At 43.0% G+C, this 17,123-nt stretch overlaps 1 protein-coding gene across 1 annotated transcript; it reads right to left on the bottom strand.

The window, feature by feature from the left end:
• Positions 1-1,141: 1,141 nt before the first annotated feature.
• UBE2T (ubiquitin conjugating enzyme E2 T) lies at positions 1,142-13,526 on the bottom strand. Its single transcript, XM_021003103.2, has 7 exons — positions 13,423-13,526; positions 5,206-5,367; positions 4,487-4,556; positions 3,685-3,790; positions 3,501-3,599; positions 3,308-3,391; positions 1,142-1,516 (listed from the first exon to the last, which is right to left on the bottom strand). Exons 2-7 carry the CDS (start codon positions 5,312-5,314, stop codon positions 1,391-1,393), a joined length of 594 nt encoding a protein of 197 aa, XP_020858762.1. The 5' UTR covers positions 5,315-5,367; positions 13,423-13,526; the 3' UTR covers positions 1,142-1,390.
• Positions 13,527-17,123: the final 3,597 nt, after the last annotated feature.

Genomic DNA, 17,123 nt, shown 5'->3' with positions numbered 1-17,123 from the left:
TTCAGGTGTCCAAAACAAAACCCCTGAGTAAACTGTCACCTATATGTATATACTCATACTTTAATCCAGAGGGGTCAAAGCCATATGCTACCCTGCAACATCCCCTTGCCAACCATATTAAAATATAATTGGAAAATATTTTTTAAAATATACAATAGAAAATAATGTTAATGTGGTTTTTTTTAAGTCAATATGCACCAGTAGGGATCCTTACTGAGTTCGATACCATTGCTCTAGTCAATACCAGCCCCAAAAGACAAATCAAGTAAGTCACTTAGGTGATGAAAAAAAAAAATTCAGTCCATTTAATAAATTCTGCAACACATACCTTAAAGCTGATTCCATGATAGTGTGCTCTGATTAATCTTATGGGGCAACAGCATAACTGTTTTGAAGTATTTTTATTTGTATTTTGGATTTATTATTTTTGTTGTTGTTTATTTGTTTTCAGTCATGTCCAACTCTTCGTAACCACATTTGGGGTTTTCTTGGCAAACACACCGGAGCGGTTTGTTATTTCCTTCTCCAGCTTATTTTACAGATGAGGAAACTGAGGCCAGCAGGGTTAAGTGACTTGCCCAGGGTCACACAGCTAGGAAGTGTCTGAGGCTGGATTTGAAGGCAGGAAGATGAGTCTAGCTGACTCCAGGAACAGAGCTCTATCCACTGCACCACCTAGCTGAACTTATTACTAGCCATGTAAAAATCCACATTTCACTTTTTTTTTTTAAGGCAATTGGGGTTAAGTGACTTGCCTAGGGTCACACAGCTAGTAAGCGTCAAGTGTTTGGTCTGAGGTCAGATTTGAATTCAGGTCCTCCTGATTTCAGCGCCCATGCTCTATCTATTACGGCACCTAGCTGCCCCTGAGCTATGCAATAATCACTGAGAGGCTGAAGGACAAGTAAGGAAGAAAATGGTTCTAGTATCACAATTCCCACATTATGCTGGATTCCTGAAAACCCAGCAATAACTGAACTGTTTGTAACAGCAATCCTATCCCTATGTCAAAGTTTCCTTGATGATGGTGGGAAGAGAGTAAAATAGATGAAGGCAATGAAGCCAACTAATTTAACATTCTGATTATGTACCCTCTTCCACCAGCTCACTCCCAAATACACACACAGGGTAAACACAGGCCCAATGTTAAATGATTATTTATTTTTCAGGTTAAAAGTTTTCACAATACATATGTACAAGATAAATACAACAAATCACATTCAGAAAAGTAGTCTACTGCAGTATACATAAATACACAAAGCCTGTTTTATAAGGGAAAAACCATTCCACTCTCATCAAAGACCAAGAAAACATTAAAAGAGACGAGGCACTATCAGAAGCCTTGACAGAAGTGGACCACTATCAGCTGTGACAGCTTGAGATGGACTCCCTAAGCATCAAGACAAAGCCTCTTTTCCGGTCTCCCCAGCTTGGAGCCTTTTCTTTTCTGTGGTGCTTCTGTAACTCTGGGGTTACTAGGCTCTGGAACGTTCTCCACCTCCTCATTCTCTTCAGCCTGAGAAAGAGTACAGAACGGGTAAATAGAAGAGAAATGAGCAGCGACACTGGGGTAAACAAAGAGCAGAGGGGCGTGACTTGGGCTACCTTCTTCCCCTTGCTTTCCTTTCCCCTTCAAGACCACCCAAACCCCATGCAGGGAGGCCTAACTGCAAAAGACCACTTCACCATTAGGATGCTCCCTCCCCTCGCATTCCCTTCAACTTCTCCCCCAAAGGGAGCGAGACCCCATCCAGGCCACCTGATGACTCATACTGCATGGTTAATATGGGAGCCAACATTTAAATGCCATCCAGTGAGATAGAGGACTACCAGGCTTTGCTGCCTCCCCTCTTCTATGACCTGAAGACTCCAGGGTCTTGTCACCTGACCTACCAATGTAATGGAAGGGTTTCTCAGCTTTGTCATCAACCTTGGAGATGAATTTTCCTTTATGGGCTGTCTTACTCAATTATCCCCAGTGCTTAGCACAGTGCTTGACACAGAGAAAGGGCTTTTTATCATTCATTCATTCATTCACTCACCAAAACTCCTGTAATTAATAAAAACCCCAGCAGCCCAAATTTATGCCCTGTTGTCTGGCATATTTCCCTCACAACAAGCCTGTGGAATAGGTCTAAAAACAGAGGCTGTCAGGAACTTTTATTCTGAAGGGCCCTGTAGTTCAGCAATTTGAATTTTGATATGGTGAAGGAACTTTGTAGCTAACTGAAATCCATAGAGTGAATTTAAAGGATTCTGCCAGGGGTTCACTTCTCTTCTTTCATAAAAGGCCTCTTGGTTAAGTTCTCAGACAGACATTCCCCAGAGAAGTCATCTGTCAAGACCAAAACAGCTCCCCTCTTCCCCCTCTACTCCACTGCTGTTGGGGAAACTGGAAGAAAAGACTCTTTACCCCACCCCCGATCCATCCCCAACAAGGCCTTCTGGTAAGCAGAGGCAGCCTGCCCTCTAGTGTTGTCCATGGAGTACGGCTGGCAGGTACCAGCCAGGCAAGGGAAGGACAAAGTCATGGTCTTAATAGTTCATGGTTAGTTAAAAAACTGTCACAGAAAAGGCCATCTGGTCATTCTAGAGAGGGTACTGTGATGAGTACTCCATGGAACTACTTCCACTGACAAAGCCCAGGCCCTTTTTTTGGGAGGGGGCTCTTCCTTTTCTCTCACTCCCTAATCTTGCCCCCTTCCACTAAAAACACATATGAACACCTGAGCTCTAAGGCATTCTGATTAGATTCCTCTTCCACCAGCTACGGACATCATAGACAAAGCATTGTGTTTGGAACCAAGAAGACCTGTATTTGAAACCTCCTCCAGACACTTAATAGCTGTGTGACTCTGGACAAGGCGCTCTGTGCCTCAATTTCCTCATTTGTAAATGGATGGCCTCTAAGGTCCCTTCCAGCTTTAAGTCTATGATTTTATCAAACTCGAATTCTCACCATGGGTCTACAAAAGAGTGAGGACTAGGTCACGTGCACTCGTCCCATGGGCTAATGGATAATTTAATGGGTGATTCCCCTTGGCCAACAGAGGGGCCTTCTTAGTCCTCACACAGGTTGTTGTTTGTCCTTCGTTCTCCAAGAGGACCACGACGTCAGGAAGGATACATAATGGCATGAGGATTGTAGTCTTTAAGATAAGGAGCCCTTTCTCCCCTCTTTGGGTGAGGGGCAAAATGAAAAAAAAAGGGAGAAAAGCCAACTATTTCACATGCACAATCTGCCCTTGTTGGGTGAGATAAATCTGTTATGGATAGAAGCAGAGGAAGAGGCGATTCAGAGCATTACCTCTTGCCTCTGATGAGCATGCTTCTCGGTCCACTCTCTGGCGTTCTTGAGGAAGGTTGGTTTGTTGTATTTAAACTCCGAAGACTAGGAAGGAAGCAAAGAAGAAGATGAGGGGGAGTGCCCTACCTCTGAAATCGGGTGCTGCAGCTTCAGGGTGAGGGTGGAATGCACCAGAGATCAGAGAGACACTTACTATGTCAGCCATGAGGGGGTCATCAGGGTTGGGCTCCGACATGAGCAGCTGGATGGAGGTCAATACGGTGGAGATGTTCAGGGACGGTCTCCAAGCACCCTACATCAAGATGGGAAGGAAAGCACATTTCTATTACAAGGTATCTGATACAAAAGTAGGTGCCTCCCATAAAGCCTTCACTTACTTTCGGTGGCAGTTTGAGAACATCCAGGCAGATCCTCCCAGCAGAGTCAATGTTAGGGTGATAGATGGGAGTCAGAAAGCGTATCTTTGGAGGTTCAAATGGGTACCTTTGAAAGCACAGAATAAACACTTCAGTTTCTTGCTGCTGCTATTTATGGCATCATCCACAGCTTTCACATCAGCACCATGGGCCCTTTGAGATCCCACAGGCCAACCCTCTCAGTTTTACAGATGCCAACGTTGAATCCTGGAGAAGTGGAGTGACTTTTGCCCAAATTAACATGGGTAAAAGGGGGTCTGTAGAAAGGTCAGCATTCAATTCTGGCCTAAAGGAACTTCTGGAAAACACGGCCTGCCACATGGAATCGACACAAGTCTTTGCTTCTTAGCCTACAGTCTCACTAATGATGTATCATGTGGCGAATCTACTCTTCTCAGGATGTCTGCCAGGGTTTGCAAGGTCTAGCTTGGTGAGATCTAGAATAACCATTTGGATATTCAGAACCTCCCCTCCTTAGCCTGAATGCAAGGACCACAGCTATCATTACTTATCTCATATGGCACTTAGGAGGCTCAATGAGTTGGAAAGAGCCTTGGAGATGATTTGCTCAAATCTCATTTTACAGGTGAAGAAATGAGACCCAGAGAAATTATGACTTTCTGAAGGGACATAGAGAATTAGTAGCAGGGCAGAGGCTAGAATTCTGGTCTGCTGGCTCCCAGTCAAATGCCCTGCCACTACACCCAGCTGCCTCCCCAAAGGGCTCCTTACCCTGCAGGTTTGTTATCAAATTTGCACTGACCTCTCAGGAATGGAGACTTCCAGCTTGAAAATGCCCTTTTCATAAGGTGTGTTGGTCCCACCCAAAATCTCTTAAAAGAGAAAAAAAAAGGGTAAAGAGATGAGCTATATTGCTACAGTGCCACTCAACACCATTGTTCTAAAGTCTCAAGAGTAGAGAAACTAGGTCTGGGCCTACAACTCTCTTCTCAAGGTTTTAAAACCAGCCCCTTCCTCAAAGCCCTCTTGCCATCCAATATGGCCATGCTGTGCCACAAGTTTTTTTAGAGGGAGTGTTAAAAGGCTTATAGGATCACAGATTTAGAGATGAAAGGAACTTTGGAGGCCATTCTCCTCATTTTACAGACAGGGAAACTAAGGCACAGAGAGGAAAAGTGACCATATGGTTAGTAAGTAAATGAGGATTTGAGCTCCCTTTTCTGACTCCAGGCCCAGTGACCTATCTGCTACACTTTGCAGCCTCTCAGTCAATGTGTACTGCAGAGCTGATGCCCAAGTGTTTTTGTTAATTTCCTGTCAACAAAGGGAAATGGGCAAAAGCTGCTGTTGTCAAGCCTGGAAAAAGAGGAAAGAACATGGCATCCTTTTTATGAAAACAAATCCTCAGGCTAGAAAGGGACTAAGATGCTTGGTCTTTCTCCCTAAATTTTAAGAGAAGAGACCAACTCCTGAAATTCAGCCTGGCCTCCCAAGGCTCATAGGGTGGGCGGGCGTACTTACGAGCTCGGAGGTCATCCATTTGGTTTGGGTTCTGCCAGCAAGTGATGCCTGGCGGTGGCTCCGTGGCTAGCAGGTGCAGCTCCCGCTTTAGGCGTGAGGCTCTCTGCATGGTCTTCTGAAGAGGCCGGCACGCCTTAAGATGGAAGTGTTGAGAGCGAAGCGCTAAGGGGAGAGAAAAAAAGGGTCAACACAGAGTCAGCAGTCATTCCTGTGGGGTCTTCAACATAAGAACTCATGGTATCAGATTCTCCAATCCAACAAGTGTTCATTAAGGGATGCCATGCTAAATGTTTGGGGTACAAAGACACATGAAAATGCTGCCTGTCCTCAAAGAGCTTACAATTGGAGGGAAGCAGCATGTATACAAATCACTAATCACAAAATGGGGGAAAGGAACACTACTACTTATTAGGGGAATGTAGAAAGGGCTCATGTAGGAGGAGCTAAGCCTCACAGGGAGAGTGGGATACCAAAAGGCAGACAGGGTGGGGAGGGAGGGCATCTCAGGAATAGAGGCTTGGAGGTGGGAGGCCAAATGCCACACACAGGAAATAAACAGGTGGGCTAGTTTGACTAAAAAGTAAATTGTATAAGAGGGTCTAATGTAAAAAAAAATCAATCTGAAAGAGAGATCAAAGCTATATTGTCAGGGCTTTAAATACCAACAGAGTTTGAATTTAACCCTGGAGGCAACAGGGAGCCACTGAAGCTTTTAAAGCAGGGGAGTGACGGTTACATCCAAGCTTCTGGGAAAGGAACGGCAATTTGGCAGCAGTGTGAGGATGGGGTGGGAAGGGAAGAAAACAGAGTGAGACAGCTGCTGTCCAGGACTCTTGGGTGTGAGTCTGGATGACTGGTGCCATTTCAGAGGCTCTGAGTTTGAGATGCTTCTGAGCCATCCCGGTGAGGGGTCTAGCAGGCAGCTGGCAATGCTGGACTGGAGCTTGGGAGAGATGAAGTCTAGACACAAGCATCTGGGAATCATCTGTGTAGGTTTGCCAAGAGAATACATGGGAACTGATGAGATAACACAGAGAGAGAGAGACAGAGAGACAGAGACAGACAGAGGGAGAGAAAGAGGCAGGGGAGGAAGGGGGAGAGGAAGGAGAGAGAAGGAGAGAGGGGGGGAAGGGGGAGAGGGAGAGGGACAGAGAGAAAGGGGAACAGGAAGAGGAGGAGATGGAATGAAGGTCCAGGATAAAGCCTTGGGGTACATTATTCTAACTTCCCATTATTCTTCTAAAGGGGACAGAAGTTTTTTCACTTTTGTCCGAATTTCATCAATGACATGAACAAAGCATCCCTTTAATCTTTCAAAGGACCAGCAATTCCATCAGCTTAGGTATCTCCCCTGCAGATAGAGATGGTAATCCCTGCATACCCTGGTAGATGTAAAGTGATTCTGAAGAAAGGCACAAAACTGACTTCACCCACTAAAACTTTATGGCACACAATCTCACAATCTCACCTGAATCCTCGGTCATATCAATAATTTTTTCCCCCTTTTTTGTGTCTCTTCTTACCCAAGCAATACTACTGTTCCACACTTCCAACAGCTGATTTGCCTCCTAGTGCTCTAAGGCCACCTGGGCCAGTGGAAGGAGAATGTAAGCCCCTTGAAGGCAAGGGCCCCTTCTGGTTTTTGTCTCTGCAGTCCCTCCACCTAGCAGGGCTTTGCACACAGTAGAACACTGAATGAATTTTTGTTGTTCAGTTGTTTCAGTCATGTCCAACTCTTCATCATCCTGTTTGGGCTGTTCTTAGCAAAGATACTAGAGTGATTTACCATTTCCTTCTCCAAAAGAACGGTCTATTGAATGAATAGGCGTGAGCTATGTCAGCTTCCCTCCTCCATGCCTCAAACCATGCCAGGCCCTGTGCTAGGGATGCAAAAACTAAAAAGAAACAGTCCCTGCCCTCAAGGAGCTTACATTCTACCTAATTTGTTGCCATTTCCACCAGTTTCTTGGGTGTGAAGTGAAACTTCAGACTTGATTTGATTTGCACCTCTCAGTGATACGTAGCAGTCTCTTATAGTTTGCATTTTTCCTTTACAGGACTGTTTATCAGTCCTCTACAACTGACAACTTATATACTAGGACATGGTTTTTGGCATAATATATTTGAGTTTTGTTAATTCTGTCTATGTAATGGATATCAGATCCTTATTAGATATTTTGCTGGTGAGTCATTTTTCAGTCATGTCCAACTTTCTGTGACCCCATTTGGGGTTTTCCTGGTAGAGACACTGCGGTGGTTTGTTATTTTCTTCTCCAGACCATTTTATAGATGAAGAACTGAGGCAAACAGGGTTAAGTGACTTGCCCACAGTTGCACAGCTACTAAGTGTCTGAAAGTATATTTGAACTTAGGTACTCCTGAATCTAGGTCCAACACTCTATCCACTGTACCCACCTAGCTGCCTCCCTTATTAGATATAATTAATACAAATGTGTTGGGTTTTTTTTTCCCAAAAAGCAGCTTCCAAATGCTCTAAATCACTATTGATTAGAGAAATGCAAATCAAAATGACTCTGAGGTACCACATCACACCCATCAGATTGGCTAACATGACAAAACAAGAAAATGATAAATGTTGGAGATGTGGGAAAACTAGAACACTGATGCATTGTTGGTGGAGTTGTGTACTGATCCAACCATTCTAGAAAATAATTTGGAACTATGCCCAAAGGACATACCCTTTGGTCCAGCAATACCACTTCTAGGTCTGTATCCCAAAGAGATCATACAAATGGAAAAAGGACCCACATGTACAAAAATATTTATAGCAGCTTTTTTTGTGGTGGCAAAGAATTGGAAATTGAAGGGAGGTCCATCGATTGGGGAATGGCTGAGCAAGTTGTGGTATATGAAAGTAATGGAATACTATTGTGCTATCAGAAATGATGAGCAGATGGGCTTCAGAAAAACCTGGAAAGACTTGTATGGACTGATGCTGAGTGAAGTGAGCAGAACCAGGAGAACATTGCACACAGTAACAGCTACATTGTGTGATAACTAACTTTGACAGACTTCGCTCTTCTCAACAATTCAAGGATCTAAGACAATTCCAAAAGTCTCATGATAGAAAATGCTGAAAGAACCAAAGCATACTATTTGCCATTTTTTTCTTTTGTTTTATTTTGTTTCTTCTTTCTGATGGTTCCTCCTATTGGTTCTAATTCTTCCTTACAACATGACTAATGTGAAAATATGTTTAATAGGAATGTATATGTAAAGCCTATATCAGATTGCGCACCATCTTGGGGAGGGAGAGGGAGAAAAATTTTAAGCTCAAAAGCTTATGCAAGTGATTGCTGATAAATCAAAATAAATAAAAAAATTTAAAAAAAGAAATGATAAGTAGGCAGACTTCAGAAAAACTTGAAAAGATTTATATGAAGTGATACTGAGTGAAATGAGCAGAACCACGAGAACATCGTACACAGTAACAGCCACATTGTCCAATGACTCACTTTGATAGACTTAGCTCTTCTCAGCAATGCAAAGATCTAAGACAACTCCAAAAGACTCATAATAGAAAATGTTATCCACATCCAGAGAAAGAACTTTGGAGTCTGAAGGCAGATGGAAGCATAGCATTTGCTCTCCTCTTCTATTGTTGTTTCATTTTATTTCTTCTTTCTTGTGGTTTCTCCCATTAGTTCAAATTCTTCTTTACATCATGACTAATGTGAAAATATGTTTAATATGAATGTATAAGTAGAGCTTGTATCAGGTAGCATGCAGTCTTGGGGAGGGGAAAGAAAAAGGAGGAGGAGAAAATTTTAAATTCAAAATCTTATGGAAGTGAATGGTGAAAACTAAAAATAAATAAATTATAAATATATAAAAAAGCAGTTTCCATTCTTTTCTTAGGTGCACTGATTTTATTTGTACAAAAGATTTTTTTATCTATGTAACTGAAATTATCTATTTTATATTTTGCACTTGCTTGTATCACTTATTTTGCTTCAAATTCTCCTCTTAGCTGTGAAAGGAGCATAATCTTATTCTCAGAACTTTAAAAAAAAGTGTTGTGACCTTTGATGTTGATATTGAATATACATTTGAGCATATTATGCTATATGGTATAAAGTATTGGGCTAACCCTAACTTCTGATTAATTAGGCCTGTAATCAATTTCCCAGTACTTCTTAACGAAAAGGAGCCTTGCCCCAGAAATTTATGCTTCTGGGATTTATTAAGCATTGGTCCTGCTTTCCACCAATTATCCAATCCAATGGCTTTCCCCCACAGCCTTCACCCTTCTTGACCTCTCTACAGCACTGACTCGTCTTCCCTCCCATCCTACTCTACCCTACCCTGTTCTCCCTATGGTTCAGAGACACCACCCTCTGCTGGTTCTCCTCAGGGCTATGATCAGGCCTTCATTGGCTTCTCATCCTCTTCACCACCCTTTACTGCAGATGTTCCACAAGGTTTATTCTCAGCCCCCTCCCAGGCTCTATACTTTCTTCCTCAGCAATCTCATTCACTTCTAGTGCTTTGGCTACTTTCCTTCTCTTAATGATTTTTACCCTGATCTTCTAAGGAGGTCTTAATCATTTTTTGTGTTATGGGCCTCTTTGGCGATCTGGTGACGTTTATGGACTTTTCAGAATAACGATTTTAAATTTAAGAAATAAAATACATGATTACAAAGTAAATGAATCATTTAAATGACATGCATATGATTACAAAGGAAACAAATTATATTGAAATAGTTATAATTTTTTTTTAAAAAAGGTCACAGACCCCAAGTTAAGAATAGGAGTTCACCTGGCTGTTATACTCCCACCTAACACTGACCATGTCTAAAATGGAATTCTTTACCACTCCCCATAAATCCATTTCTCCTTCTGCCTTTACAATTTCTGTCAATGGGCACCCAGTCTTCCACATTTGTAACCCTCACATGTCATTTCTAGCCAGCAGGTCCCGGCAGTCTCATTTCTAACATCTTCTGCACCCAGCCCTATCTATTTCCACCACAGTACATTAGTAGAAGTCTCGTTCCCAGTCACCTTGGCTCCTGCAAGAAAATCCTTCAAGGTCTTCCTACTTCTTGTCTCCTCCCTCCAGTTCACACTGCCACCAGAGTAACTTTCGCACCCACAGATCTGGGCATGGCACTCTTCTGCTCAGAAGTCTTGAGAGACTGCTGCTGCCATGATCTTAATGTCAAAATCCCTTTGCTGGCATTCTAGCACCTCTACAACCTGGCACTACCCTACCTTTCCAACCGATTCTCATATTATTCCTGTCTGCACGCTCAACGTTCTAGTCAAACCAGATGATTCTCAGATTTCTGCTCCCCATCCCCAAACCCAACAAGTACTGAGTTTTCCTGCCTCCAATCCTTTGGCTTCAGTCTTTCCCTCAGGCCTGGAATATGCTCCCTCCCCATTTTTTCACACTGGACAGAACTCTACCTATCCTTTGCAGCACATCTCAAATGCAACCTATCCCAGGATGTGTTCCTTTGGTCATTAGTTTTGTAATGCTCTACTTCACATATCATATCACACCATGCATTACAGGCATCTCTCCTGATGTCACCCCTTACTAGATTGCAGATTCCTTGGAGATGGGAACTGTGTCTCATCTAAATGTTAACTCTCTTCCGGAGCTTAGCAGTGTTCTGCCCATGTAGACCCTTAACAAATATATTATCGAATTTTATTGTCTTTCACTTGGGCTTGACCCTTCTCAAATCCACTACCTGGTGATATCAACCTTTCTAAACTCAGTTACACTGAACTTAAGATACCCATTATCCCTGAGCCTACACTCAGACTTTGGTAGGTCCTATAAGACTGAAGTAATCTATACTTCAAGAATACATAATCATGTTACTGTTGGGTATTTGTTCCACCAATACAGAATCATCTACATTGGCTGTTTCCACTTCCTCATCACCCATTCACTTCTAAACACCTCACAATTTGACTTCTGGCTCTACCACTCAAATTTTCTCCCAGGTTACCAAGGATCTTTTGACTGTTAAATCCAACATCTTTTTCTAAGTCTTGATTCTCCTTGACCTTTCTGAAACTTCTGACACTACTGATCATCTCTTCCTGCATACTCACTTTTCCCTTGGCTTCCCTGACACTGCTTTCTCCTAGTGATTCTCTCACTTGTCCACTCTTTCAAAATCTCCTTTGCTGCATCATCATAATTTCCAGAACCCTTAGCTTGGGTATTTCCTGGAGAACTGTTTTGAGTTTTCTCTTCCCACTCTACGTAGGTTCTCATACAAATCTCCCATTGGTTCAAGTCTCATCTCTATGCAGATGACTTCAGATCTGTTTAGCCAGCTCTAATCTTGCTAGATATCTCCTTAAGGACATCCCAAACTCAAGGTGTCCCAAACGGAACTGTCCTCCCCCCATATCCGCCACTTGTCAAAACTTTCCTATTCCTCTTGAGGGACTATTATCCTACCCAAATCTATAACCTTTGGTCACCCTTGACAGTCCTCTCCCTCACTGCCCACCTTTCATCAGTTAACAGTCAGCTCCCCCCTGAACATCTTTCCTTTCAGCCTCCTCTTCTCTGTTTGCAAAGCTATACCCGACTTGAGGCCTTCAACACCTCTTGCCTGGCCAGCCTTCTAATCTGTTTTTGGCTTCCAGTGTGGCATCCTCCTCACAGCTGCCAAAATAAACTTCCTTGGGGCAGCTAGGTGGCACAGTGGATAGAGCACTGGCCCTGAAGTCAGGAGTACCTGAGTTCAAATCTGGTCTCAGACCAAATACTTGACACTTACCAGCTGTGTGACCCTGGGCAAGTCACTTAACCCCAACTGCCTTAAAAAAAAAAAAAAAGAAACAAAATGAACTTCCTGAGGAGGCCTGGCTGTATGTCACTCTCTTGTTCAAAAACCTTCATTTCAATTCAATGGGCATTTACTAAGTGCTTACTATCCAGAAGCCATTAAGCAGGATGCTGGGGGTGCAAAGACAACCAACCCCCAAACCCCAGGAGACCTTGTCACCTTGGAGTTCACATTCTGCTGGAGGAAAACATGTATGCGGCTAAGTATATTTTATACCTACATGCATACATATAATATATACATGGAAAATAAATATTAAGTAAATATTTTATACCTACATGCATACATATAATATATACATGGAGAATAAACATTAAGCAAATTAGGGATGGAGAGAGTATTAAGAACTTGGAGGATCATACAGGAGGTGGCACTTAAGCTATGCTTTTAAGAAAACTAGGGATCCTGCAAGGTGGCAGTGAGAGGAGAGAATATTCGGGGGGTGAGGGGGAGGCAGAATGTGCAAAGGCAATGTGGAGATGGAGTGTTATACACAAGGAGCAGCAAGTACATCAGTTTGGCTGGAACGTAGAGTGTGTGAGGGGTGAAAGATGTGAGATCAGTCTGGCAAGACAGTTTGAAGTTGGATTGTGAAAGGCTTTGAATGCCAGGCAAAATGGTGTTTTATCTCAGAGGCAACAGGGAGCCACGGATACTTCTTGAACAAGGGAGTGATGCGATCAGACCTGCATTTTAAAGATTGTTTCAGCAGCTCTCCACTGCCTAGAGCATAAATCGCATACGCCTCTGAGGCCCTTTTAATTAACACCAGGACAAAGCGCATACTGTTGGAAAATAGGAAAATCATCCTAAAGCTGCAAGTTCTAAGTAATATGGGGAAATAAAAACAGAGACTCCAGAGTGGAAGGGCAAACAGGGAGGTCTTGGTTGCCTGGAGAAAGCGAGTTTGCAGACAGACGCAACCAGAGCGGTCTGGAGAGCGAAATCCAAGAGAGACGTGCTCTTGCCCCCTTTCATTCATTCCCGTGTTTTCCGGCTCTGAACCCTAAGAACCTATAAATTTCAAGGCCACCCGCAATGAGCCGGAGACCCATCACTGATTAGTAGACGCCATTGATTGACAACTTCTCCAGCCAATACAGACTTTCCTGAGACAATTCAAAAGGCACAGTGAAACCTACAAATTCACCGCTATAACTTTTTCCTGGACCCCCCCCCCCCCGCTCACCCCCAGAGAGCTCAAATTCCTCAGGAAAAAGGCAGAAACAGCACTTCGGGTGGGCGAAAGAAGTGGACGCCCCCGTCTGCCCCCAATCCTCCACAGTGGCCTCTTCCAAGGCTCATTCTCACAAGGCACGGAGAAGTAAGAATGGTCCATTCGGAGGGGTTCACGAAAAATCAGTCTTTCTCACCTGAGTTACCCGTCCGCGGCAATCGAGCTCTTCTGCAGGGGGGCGGGGCTCCAAGAGGGCGCCGGTTTGTAAAGCCAAGAGCGGCGCCTGGATTGGTCCTCCCTGAGCCGTCCGGGGGAGGAGCGCGGCTGGCTATTGGTCCGCGCTCCTCGGCCTGCCATCTGCGCAGCTGCAGTGCGAAACAGCACGCGCTGTGAGGAAGCGGGGGGAAAGGGGCGGGGCTTCCGAAGGCGGTTATTATGGTTTCCCTCTAGCACATCCCAGGTAACGCAGCCGGGTTGGGAGTTGCAAAGCCCAGTTGCGTCCTGAGCTGCCTTGCCTGTGGGCTAGGGAAGAATGACTGCCCTCTTTCTTAATGCTGGCTCCAATTCATTGCACATCAATAAAATCAATGGCCGTGGGTGTTTTTGCGCACGTACACCTAGGATGACTGCTAAACAAAGTTAATGTGAGATCCTATTGCAAGGATGCGGATTGACCTCATTATGACCTGGTTTGATGGGATTTTTAATTACTAGAATATGGCTAAGGATATAGGGGATAGAAATAGAATAGAATGTAAGAAGTGTGTTGGAATAGCATTGTATATTAAAGTGTGTTCATGTAAATAAACCCAGAAATTGGAGAGAACAACAGTGGAGAGCACCTGGGTGAAGCTAAATGGAGGCAAGAATTGAAGTGATATTGACAAGGGGATACCAGGCAGGTGGGGGCACTCTTCAGAGCACTGGACCTGGAATCTGGAAGATCTGAGTTCAAATCCTATCTTAGACACTTTCTAGCTGTGTGACCTTGGGCAAGTCACTTAACTGCCTCAATTTCCTCAACTGTAAAATGAAGATAATAATAGCACCTACCTCTCAAGGTTATGAGATTCAAATGAAATATTTATAAAGCACTTAGCATCGTGCCTGTAACATATTCGACACTTAATAAATGTCCTTCAACTCAAAATTTTAAAAAAAAGAATTTTTAAATTGTCTTTACATATAACTTGGGAAAAATAAAATATGATTTTAAAAAATTTTCTTTTAACAAATTTTACTCTTCCTCAGACATGGAATAGAAAATTTTCTTTCCTCTTTCTTCTTTCCTCCCTTCCTCCCTCCCCCCTTTGCTCCTTCCTTCTTTCCTTCTTCCCTTCCTTCCTTCTTTCCTTCCTTCCTTCCTTCCTTCCTTCCTTCTTTCTCTCCTTTCTTCCTTCTTTCCTCCCTTCCTTTCTGGGAGGTTTCTAGTGGAGTGTTTCCACAGATCTTTCCTTCGCCCTGTGTTTTACATTTTTTATCAATGACTTAGAGAAAGGCATAGATGAATTGCTTATTGAATTTTGAGATGGCATAAAACGTATTAGACGACAGAGTCAAGAACACAAAAGAACTTGACAAGCTTAAAAAACAATCAAGGCAGCTAGGCGGTGCAGTGGATAGAGCCCTGGCCCTGAAGTCAGGAAGATCTAAATTCAATTCCAGCCTCACTCACTAGTTGTGTGACCCTGGGCAAGCCATTTAACCCAATTGCCTCGGAAAATTAAGGGGAAAAAAAAAAGCAGAACCAGTTCTAATTAAATCAAGTTTAGTAGGTTTAAATGCAAAATCCTGTACTTGGCTTAAAAATGTTAATGTCTCAAGTAGATGGTGGGGGGAAAGTGCTTAGTCTCAACTGGACTCTTACTAATAGCAAGGCAATCCATTTCTCCTCCCTAAACTCTTCACTACTCCCTACATTCCAAACCTCTCCTCCAGCTTCACATACCATCCCCTTTCTCTTTCCTCTTAGCTGAGGACCTTATCCAACAAAATAGGGATGAGTTCCATTGTCTTCACTTCTCAAAATCCTTTGACATCATCTCTAATTTTCTTTTCCTTCAATTCAGTCTCTGAATAAGAGGTGATTCTTTTCTTCTCCAGGTCCAGCCCCTCTCCAGGAACCCTCACATCTTTAGCAAATTGTCCCTACAGTTACTAACCCCTTTTCCCATCTAATTGTCACTCTCCCTATCTACTAGCTTCTTTTCTGCAGCCAACAAACACACCCAAGTCTTCATTATCATTTTTTTATATTTCTCCTTATTTTTATACTCAAACTGTTGGAAAAAGCTACCTATAACCCATTAAATCTACTTCCTCTCCTCTCATCCTCAGTTCTTTGTAATCTGGCTTTTGACCTCATAACTCCACCAAAAGTACTCTTTCCAGAGTTAACAATTATGTTTTTTAAAAATAATTTTATTCATATTTTTTATTTTTAAATCACCCAATTTCCTAGTGTGTCCTTCCCTTTGCCCTTCCTTGATAGCTATGCCCTATAATAAAAAGAGAAAAGAAAAACAACCTGGCAAAATAAACACATTGAAGAAATCTGACATTTTATGTGATGTTCCACACCTACAATCCAACACCTCTGTCAAAAGCGAGAGAGCAGGGGCAGTGAGGTGGCACAGTGGATAGAGCACTGGGCCTGAAGTCTGGAGGACCTGAGTTCAAATTTGACCTTAGACCAAACACTTGGCCCTAGCTGTGTGACCCTGGGCAAGTCACTTAACCCCAATTGTGTTAAAAAAAAAAGTGGTTTAAATGGTTTTGTTATTGTTTCCATTCACATTGTTATAGTCATCGGGTATATTATTTTCCGGCTTGCTTTGCCTCAGTTCACGTTTTCCCATGTTTCTCTGTATGCTATCCATCCTTTATAAAAGCCCAGTAATATTCCATCATATCCACAGACCTCAATGTGCTTAGCCTTTCCCCAAATTCTTCCCCCATATTCAGTTCTTTGCTACTACAAAAGTGTTGCCCCAAGTAACCGGGCGTGTAAGACCAGGGAAGGGTCTATTAATTGCTTGCTCTAATGGCCTTTTCTCAACGCTCATCCTTCATGACTTTCCTGCCGCATTTGATACTGTTGACCGGCCTTTCTCTGACACACTTTCTCCCCTCTTGTAGTTTGTGACATTGCTTTCCCTTTGATTCTTCTACTTGTTCAACTACTCCTCAATCTCTTTTTCTGGATCATTACCCCCTTTACTATGTACGTACCCTGAGGCTCTGTCCCAGCCTCTTTTCGCTCTTTATACTCTTTCACTTGGAAACCTATTTAGCTCCAGTGTCTTCAATTAGCAAATCCCTGTAGATGACTATCAGTATTTATCCTACATAGATAGGATATATATTTATATTGACTATATAAATGTACATATCCAGCCCTAATATTTCTCCGAGCTCCAATTCTGAATTTCCTACGGCCTATTGGATATTTCACACCAAATGTCCAGCAGACCTCTCCAACTCCACCAATTCAAAATTGAATTCCCCCAAACCCGGTCCTCTTCTGAATCTCTCTACTTTTGTGGAGGGTGCCACCATCCTTCTCAGAACTGGAGTTTGCAAGCTCAGTGTCATCTTCAAGTCTTTTCTTTCTCTCCCTGGACATACCCAACCAACTGTCAAATCTTGTTGTTTCCTCCTTTGTAACATCTCTCTCATCCATGTCTGTCCTTCTACCCACATTCTTCCATCCTAGTTCAGGCCCTTATCACCACTTATCTGGACTATTGCAGTAGCCTACTAATTAGTCTCCTTGACCCATTCAACCTTTTCCATTCTCTCTTCCACAGTGGTGGGGCAGTGGATAGAGTGCCAGGGCTGGAGTAAGGAAGATTCATCTTCCTGAGTTCAAATCTGGTCTCAGACACCTATTAGCTA

Source organism: Phascolarctos cinereus, unplaced genomic scaffold, assembly GCF_003287225.1.
Source record: "Phascolarctos cinereus isolate Bilbo 61053 unplaced genomic scaffold, phaCin_HiC Scaffold_5;HRSCAF=322, whole genome shotgun sequence".
In the NCBI taxonomy this organism is placed as follows: Eukaryota; Metazoa; Chordata; class Mammalia; order Diprotodontia; family Phascolarctidae; genus Phascolarctos; species Phascolarctos cinereus.
Note: the sequence above shows the minus strand (reverse complement) of the source record. Positions and strands in the feature narration are given on the sequence as shown.

What these genes read in the sequence shown, in the direction of transcription:
- UBE2T (XM_021003103.2), bottom strand. Translation starts at nt 5,314, where the DNA reads ATGCAGAGAGCCTCACGCCTAAAGCGGGAGCTGCACCTGCTAGCCACG. An exon ending in AATGGATGACCTCCGAGCTC is followed by an intron (nt 4,557 to 5,205) that starts GTAAGTACGCCC and finishes TTCTCTTTTAAG; the next exon opens with AGATTTTGGGTGGGACCAAC. An exon ending in ATGCTCATCAGAGGCAAGAG is followed by an intron (nt 1,517 to 3,307) that starts GTAATGCTCTGA and finishes ACTCTTTCTCAG; the next exon opens with GCTGAAGAGAATGAGGAGGT.